The 8,483-nt window shown below is 33.3% G+C and overlaps 1 protein-coding gene across 1 annotated transcript; it reads left to right on the top strand.

The window, feature by feature from the left end:
- Positions 1-5,223: 5,223 nt before the first annotated feature.
- LOC147558342 (uncharacterized) lies at positions 5,224-7,530 on the top strand. The gene is made up of 3 exons (XM_086659012.1): positions 5,224-6,405; positions 6,491-6,581; positions 6,655-7,530. Exons 1-3 carry the CDS (start codon positions 5,348-5,350, stop codon positions 7,528-7,530), a joined length of 2,025 nt encoding a protein of 674 aa, XP_086515138.1. The 5' UTR covers positions 5,224-5,347.
- Positions 7,531-8,483: the final 953 nt, after the last annotated feature.

Raw genomic sequence — 8,483 nt, 5'->3', positions numbered from 1 at the left:
CCATTTCCTCCTCTTTCTTTTCAGTTCTCATTCATCTCTTCTCAACACCCTCTTCTTTGTGACACTCACCCTGTCACAGATATGTATGGTTTTACAAACAAAATATATATAATTTATACATCGACCAACGAAATATAATAAACATTAATAAATTTTTCTTACCACATTAACTAAAATTATTGTACAATAATAAAATATGATAAAACTTTAATAAACTATAATATATCATAATTTTATTAAATTATAATTCTATAAACTTTAATAATAAAACTACAATACATTGTACAATAGATATATGATAAGTAAAATTACTAGAGTTTTATAATAAAAGAGTTTATTGAGCTACAATATAATACAATATACTCTTTTGTTAATAAAGTTTAAAAGTAGAAGTTTAATCATAGTTTTTTTTTTTTTTTTTTTTTTTTTGTTGAACAGTTTAATCATAGTTTTATTATACAATGAATTGACTACAATTACAAAATAAACTTTACCATATCAATATAGATAGTTTATTAATTAATTATTATTAAAGTGCAATTTTAATAAAGTTTACACTCTTATATTAAGATATGTTGTTAAAAGATTAATATAAACTTTTGTTATCATAAAACTCTTTATCTGAGTGTGAGTATCATCAAGTGTAACAAAGAAAAAATTAGAGAGGTTTTTGACAAAAGTTAACTAGATAAGGTGTCATCAGTTAGCTATTTAATAGTAAATTAAATCAATTGGAGAATTTGTTATTTAATATATTGAGTTGTTAATTATAAAGATTGTTTTTCGGTTGCTATATGAATAACCAATCGAGTTCACAAGAAGTAAATAAATATACAATATAATAAATTATCTATGGAATTTTTGGGCTTATAGTCCAAAAAACGGGTCCTAATAATAGATATAATCCTCTCTAATCCTATAAAGGGTTTTAAAACCGAAAAAATAATATAAATGGATATCTAGTCCATTTGGTCTCATCTAGAGAGAAAACACAAATCTCTAGAATAAATATTATTTCATAATCCCTAATCTAACCTTTCCATATTTTGTAACTGATTTATCTTCGAAATCTATGCATATCTTTTTCCATATTTATCTCTCATATTTCTCTCCAATCATGTTTCTATTCAAAGTAAGGATATCTTCATTATTATCTCCCATATTTCTCTCCAATCATGTTTCTATTCAACGTAAGGATATCTTCATTATTTTCAGTAACAGAAACTCTTTATTTGATCTCTCTAAAATCGATTTAGTTGACAAACCTCCATTAAACTCAGAAAATCTTCTTCTTCTACATTATATTGCTGTCCAAATTCATCATTTATCAGGTTTAATACTTTCGAAATCTTTATAAACACCATTGTTAATATCTAATATTTCTTCTTATAACTAAAACCCTAATTATTTCGCTCTATTATAAAACGTAGCAGATTTATGATACATATCTATAAGATCTGTTTACTAATTCATTAAATTCGAATGTATGATGTTTATTTTCTCTCTCTAAAATTTTCATAATTGTTTAAGATCTTTATGTTTATTCCTTATTCAACGATTCCTTCAAAGTTAGTATGTTATGTTTGCATCCAGTGATAATATCATATTTCTTTAGATCTATGTTTAATCTTCTGTTGTTTCTGATATTTCGTGAGATCAGATTATCAATCATCAATCGAATGTTTGATGTTTATTTTCTTTCTCTCTCTTAAAATTTCATTTATGTTTTTGATCTTGATGTTTAATCCTTCAACTCGAGTTTGACATTATTGCAATCAATCATCATAGCAGATATCTTTAGATTTGTAGTTTAAGCTTAATGATATTCTCATTTTTTTTCTTCAGATCTGGTTTTCAATCCGTACGGATTTATGAAACATTTGTTCTTTCGTACGGTTACTCATAACAGAATTTACAGTACATACTTTATCGTAAATTACCACAATTTATAGTAAATTATTGGTAATTTATAGAACATTACACGTGCTTTAACACCAAAACAGTACTCATTTCATTAGTAGAAATACTTCACTTTACTATCAAATCTCGTGTACTTTGCAATAAAGTATATATAATATACGTATATCTTCATGTTCTTACCATTATGTATATAATTTACGTATAAGTGCACATAAATTTTGTATTATTTATTTACCATTACGTGTACTTTTCACCCAAAACAGTAGCCTTGATAAGTTTACCAAACTACTCAAAACCTTCAAATGTTGTCAAAATGTGACAAACATTATATATAATTTACGAAACTGTACATGTAGTTTATACTACAATATATGATTTTTTTTTTCTTTAATGTATGTGTATTTATGTGTGTAGATTTGATATACCAGATGAAATTTGAAAGAGAATCATCAAATCAAAGTGAGTCAACGAAACTAATGGAGAGTACATGGATGGGCGCCATTTTCGAACCAAAGAAGATTTTGTACTTTTTTTTTGTAACAGAATGTAAAGGATGTGTAATGTAAAAGAAATTATGTGTAATGTAAAAGAAATTATGTGTAATTTATTGAACAAGACCCACATACATTTGATAAATTATGTTGTATACTTGACAAATGATGGTTTCCTCGTCATAAATAATACATAATTTATGTATTGGTTTCATAATTTGTATTCTATGTGTATTTATGTATGAGTAAAAACGAAAACACATGTTGCTTTAATGTTCCTAGAAAAATATACTATTTCCAAAGTTGAAAGTTAAGTGAGAGAAAGTGATATATATGTTTTGTATATTAACCCCCAAATCACGCTAAATTGATCTTTGAAAATATATTATTTCCAAATCTGAAAGTTAAGTGAGAGAAAATTGATTTGAATCGAAAAAAAATTACATAGTAAGAGAGAGAAAATTGATTTGGTTTCTAAATCTGTAAAGAGAGAGAAAATTGATTTGGTTACGATTTTTGTTTTGAATTGATTTGGAAATAGATTTGCTTTCCAAAACGGTTAGAAGATAGAGAAAAATCAATTTCAGATTTATACGTTAGTTGCTTTAAATCCCCTAAATCACGCCCACATTAGAAACATTCCAAATTCACCCTGGAAAATTAAAAATCTCGTGATTTTTGTAGGAGAGACATGGACGGTAGTTCTCTCATAAAGAATGGGTTATTATGTCCATAATGTAAAAGGACTAAATATCCATGTTATGGGAAGATTGGATCATAAACCTTTTTTGAATATTATTTTGGTCTATATACCCACGGACTCTTATCTATATTGAGGGTGAGTGTCATCAAATGTAACAAAGAAAAAGTTAAGGAGGTTTTTGGCAAAAGTTAGCTAGAAAAAAAAATTAAAATTTATAGAGTTATGTTACATCCGTGTATGATATAAATGAAATTTAGTTTTTATTAAGATTGGATAATTTTTAGGGGTATTTAGTGTTTGGGTCAAGGATAAGTACCGTCATTAGCGTTTAGGTCACAAGTTTGTCCGTTATAGCCTTTGGGTCACGGACTAACAGTTGACCGCGTTGACCGTCGACGAAAACTAACTACCGTTTCAATTCACCCGAAATTACTGTTTTACCCTAACTCTTAAATATAAATTACCGAATAACCTAACCTAATTCCGTTAGCTTGACGGAATGAATCCGACGGCCTGGATTCGTTCTGAATGGACGGTGAGATTTAAAACAAAAAATGGTGGGTTTTCTTAATCTATTTCCCGCGACAGAATTGGGGATTTTCTAAATTCCTAGGGTTTGTGCGATTTCACTCGATTTGGGGGTTTAGGGTTCTTGCGATTAGGTCAATTTCCGGCTGGTTACATGTTCGTGCGAGCTTCTCTGTTTACTTCGAAGACAAATCTCTAGGGTTTACAAGGCAGTAAGGTAAGTGTTCATCGATTTTCATGTGAATTTTTTACCTAATTTCTATTTAGAACTGTTCCAAAATTTCGAACTTTACCATGTTTACCATGTTTGTAACCTAATTTCCATATGAATGATTAACCTAATTTCTATTTAGATTAACCTAATGATTACCATTTTTGTAACCTAATTTCCAAGATTTCGAACTTTCTCTCTCTGGATGTAGGTTTAGGGTTTAGATTGCTGAAGAGCTTAATGATTAACCTAATGATTACCATGTTTCTAACCTAATTTCAAAATTACTTCTATGTTTGTAACACTTACCTTACTGCCTTGTCTGTCATCCATGTTTGTAACACTAACCATATGGAAAAGGTTTAGTAACTTAGTAATTTTGAAACACTTTCACTGTTTTACCTTGTTTGTAACCTAATTTCAAAATTACTTCTATGTTTGTAACACTTACCTTACTGCCTTGTAAACCCATTTACCTTACTGTCATCCATGTTTGTAACACTTACCATATGGAAAAGGTTTAGTAACTTAGTAATTTTGAAACACTTTCACTGTTTTCCATGTTTGTAACTTTGAAATTCTGTCACTGTGCTTTTGTATTGTTTATTATGTGTGGTTGTGAATGTGGTTGTAAGTTTCAATGCTTTTGTATTGTTATATCATGAATAACTTTGCAGAAAAATGGTGGGGTCTACCTCAAAAGAAACAGTAAACAATAAGGGTTTGGATAAACAAACCAAAAGAAAGGGCAAGAGCATTGACTATGTGTCTGAGGAAGAGTTAGATTGGCTTCCTATCATAGATTTTGCTAAAAGGTGTGAAGATCAAGTTGCTAGAAGAGGTTCATATACAAATGTGTTAGATAGTGGTGTTGAAGATGATGAAGATGATGGTATTGAACCTGAGGAGGAATACCATTCTGGAAGAAGTAGTGATGGTGAAGAATCTGTTCCCACAGATGCAGATGATGAAGATGAGTACATAGGAGGAGATTCTGATAGAGAAGATTTGTTTAATGCAGACTTTGTGAGTAGATCACAAGATGTGTATGATGAGGGAACACATGGGTTAGGGGACACAGACACAGACACAGATGAGTTATTCATTGGTATGGAATGGCAGAGTGTGACCCACTGTAGAAATTTTATAAGAGCTTACTCCATCTCAAAGAAGTTTGTGACAGCTCAAGTAAGGAATCACTCAACTCAACAAGAGTATAAGTGTAAAGATAAAGACTGTGAGTGGAGAGTGTATTGTTCTGTACTGCCAGACAAACAAACCTTTAGGCTTAGGACTGGTGTTTTCAAACACACTTGTAAAGGGCTTAGGGATTTAAAAAACCCAATGGCAAACAGCAGGTGGGTGGCAGATAAGATACTTGAAGATCTGAGGGAAAACATTGAGCATAAACCCAAAGACATCAGAAAGATCATCTTGAGAAGGCATCATGTAAGGATCTCATATTGGACAGCTTGGTTGGCTAGGCACAAATGCATGGAGAAGATCTTGGGTAGTTTTGAGGAGTCTTACAAGATGGCACCAGAATGTTGTATGCAGGTACTTCTGTCAAACCCTGGTTCAATAGCCTCCTGTAGCAGAGATGATAGAACTGAGCAGTTCAAAGCTATGTGTATTGCCTATAAAGCAAGTTTAGATGGATTTGTTAGGGGTTGTAGGCCTATTTTAGGTTTAGATGGCTGTTTTTTGAAGGGGAAGTATCAGGGTATGTGTCTTAGCATAATGTCACTTGATGCTAACAATGGTATGTTTCCTATTGCTATTTATATATGCAAGAATGAATGCAGAGAGACATGGACTACATTTCTTATGACTGTAGCTGGTTATCTGAAGCTACATCCAAAACCCCTAACAATCATTTCTGACAGACAAAAGGGTTTGATTGAGTCAGTAAATGATGTGTTTGGTGATGTGAATCATTTCCACAGATTCTGCTTCAGACATATGTATAAGAACTTTAAGAGATATCACCCTGGTTCAAACCTTGAGACTATTACTTGGTTGGCTGCAAAGACTTATAGCAAAAGTGAGTTCAAGAAACATATGGAAGAGCTAGAGAAGGCAAAGAAAGAAGCAAAGCAATGGATGGACAGAGAACACCCATCTCAATGGGCAAGATCACATTTTGATACAACATCAAAATGTGATCACATTACTAACAACTTCTCAGAGTCTTTCAACTCTTGGATTCTTGAGTCAAGAGCTAAACCAATATGTAAGTTTGTGGATGCATATCAGTGTATGGTAATGAGATTGTTGTATGAGAGGAAAATGAAAGGGAGACAGTGGGATGTGAATGATATGGTTCCTAGAGTGAAGAAGGTTATAAATGCTCATAAGAAGAATTACCACTTGTATCAGACTGAGCCATCCACAGAGACAAAATGGAAAGTTGATGATTACAAGGAGATGCCATGGAAGGTTGACCTGCAAGAAATGACATGTACTTGTTGTGCTTGGCAAGTGTCTGGAATCCCATGTGTTCATGTTATTGCAGTGATTCTTCCAAATTATGGTCTTTCTAATGTTATGAAGTAAGTTTGAATTTATAATATCATTGTTACTTATGTTATATAGACTTAGTGGTTGTTCTTAATATGTTGTTTCTTGTTTTGACAGGTATGTGGATCAATCACACACAGTGAGTGCATACAGGAGAAGCTACCAGGATCACATTGAACCATTAAACCATACATCAGAATGGGGAGAGGTAATCATTTGCATCTTATCTTATGTTATAACTCTTACTCTATTGTGTACTCACTTTAAGGTTACTTGTGTAGCCAACATACAATGTGAAACCACCACCCCTTGTAAGACCAGCAGGAAGACCAAGAACTCAGAGAAGAAGAGACAGAGATGAGCAAAATGGAGTTGTAAGAGATGGGAAAATGTGTGGAAAGTGTAAAGAATATGGTCACAACAGGAGTACTTGCAAAGGTGCACCAGCTAATACAGTTTCAGCTGCTGGAACTGGTCCATATGAAGGCCCACATATAAGGAATCAGACTAGACAAGTTAATGGTGAATCTAGTGGCAGAGGAAGGGGCAGTGGTAGAGGTTTGAGTAGAGGCAGTGGCATAGGTTTGAGTAGAGGAGTTGGTTCAGTTGGGATTGGTAGTGGCAGTGGTCCACTTGAGATGGGTAGGGGCAGTGGTCCAGTTGAGATGAGTAGGGGCAGTGGTCCAGTTGAGATGGGTAGGGGCAGTGGTCCAGTTGAGATGGGTAGGGGCAGTGGTTCAGTTGGATTGGGTAGAGGCAGTGGTTCAGTTGGATTGAGTAGAGGAAGGGGAGTGGTACAAGGAAGGGGAGTGGTTCAAGGAAGGGGAATGGTTCAAGGAAGGGGAGTTGGTTCAGTTGGTTTGAGTAGGGGTAGGGGAGTTGGTTCAGTTGGTTTGAGTAGAGGAAGGGGAGTTGGTTCAGTTGGTTTGAGTAGGGGCAGTGGATCAGTTGGTAGAGGTAATGCTATTGATTCAGTTGAACCAACTCAAACCTTCACCCAGACAACTCAAGAGTCTCAGATCACACAACAATCACAGATATCACAAGGGAATCAACACAAAAAGCAAAAGTTGGCTCCTGTGCGCAGAAGTGGAAGAATTGGTTTCAGAAGTAATCCTGCTCTGAATGGGAAGACATTTGTCATTGACTCTGACTAAATGGGTATGTACTCCAAAACTTGGCTAAGTATTTTGTGTAGTTACTATGGTTTTTTGAAATGGGATGTTTTTGCCTAAGTATTTTGCCTAAGAATTGGTTTCTTGATGGTTGTTTTTTGAAATGGGATGTTATGTTACTATGGTTATAACTTTTGAATGCATTTTGATATTGTGTTATAACTTTTAAATGGATTTTGATATTGATGTTAGAACTTTTGAAGTAATATTGATGTTAGAACTTTTGAATGCATTTTGCTATTGATGTTAGAACTTTTGAAGTAATATTGATGTTAGAACTTTTGAATGCATTTTCATATTGTAGTTCATAACATATTCATTTGTTTTGATTTTTCAATACATCTTCAAGCCACATAAATCCAGAGCATGATGGTTTAGTGCATGAAAAAAACTTCTTTCCATTGCTATGAGCTCTGCCACTAGTTCCTAGTTTCATTTCTGCATTACATGAATTTCTAACACATCTAGTAAGCAAAATATGACAATTACTTCCATGATGTTCAAATGAGTTACAGTAGCAGCACTTGGGCATCTTTGACTTGTTCATAAATTCCTCACATAATTCATCCATATGTAGACTTGGTGTTTGCATGCCTTGCCCTCTCAACAAGGATTGTTGCTTGGTGGTTGCCTCATGTTTGGCAATTGCATCTGCCAACCACTCAAACTTTTCACACTTTTCACATCTCACAAACTTTTTCCTTTCATTTTCATGTGAATGTGATATCCCTATATGCATTATACCCTTGCATTGTTGTTTAGGACATGGGCATCCATCCCATGGGCAGTCTCTTGCTTTATGATCATCATCACCACAATAGTAGCATTTTGAGAATGAAGATGACCCATTTGCATTTGCAAGAGCTTCATCTAACCATTGGAATCCATCACATGAAGGAAATTGACATTTTAGGTATTTTTTTCCCTTAACAAGT

Source organism: Eschscholzia californica, unplaced genomic scaffold (genome assembly GCF_041429995.1).
Source record: "Eschscholzia californica isolate CP2 unplaced genomic scaffold, dmEscCali1.0.p SCAF_2, whole genome shotgun sequence".
Taxonomy (NCBI): Eukaryota; Viridiplantae; Streptophyta; class Magnoliopsida; order Ranunculales; family Papaveraceae; genus Eschscholzia; species Eschscholzia californica.
Note: the sequence above shows the minus strand (reverse complement) of the source record. Positions and strands in the feature narration are given on the sequence as shown.

Coding starts and splice junctions, on each gene's coding strand:
- LOC147558342 (XM_086659012.1), top strand. CDS start 5,348: ATGGAGAAGATCTTGGGTAGTTTTGAGGAGTCTTACAAGATGGCACCA. Junction 6,406..6,490: donor GGTCTTTCTAATGTTATGAA/GTAAGTTTGAAT, acceptor TTGTTTTGACAG/GTATGTGGATCAATCACACA. Junction 6,582..6,654: donor ATACATCAGAATGGGGAGAG/GTAATCATTTGC, acceptor TTACTTGTGTAG/CCAACATACAATGTGAAACC.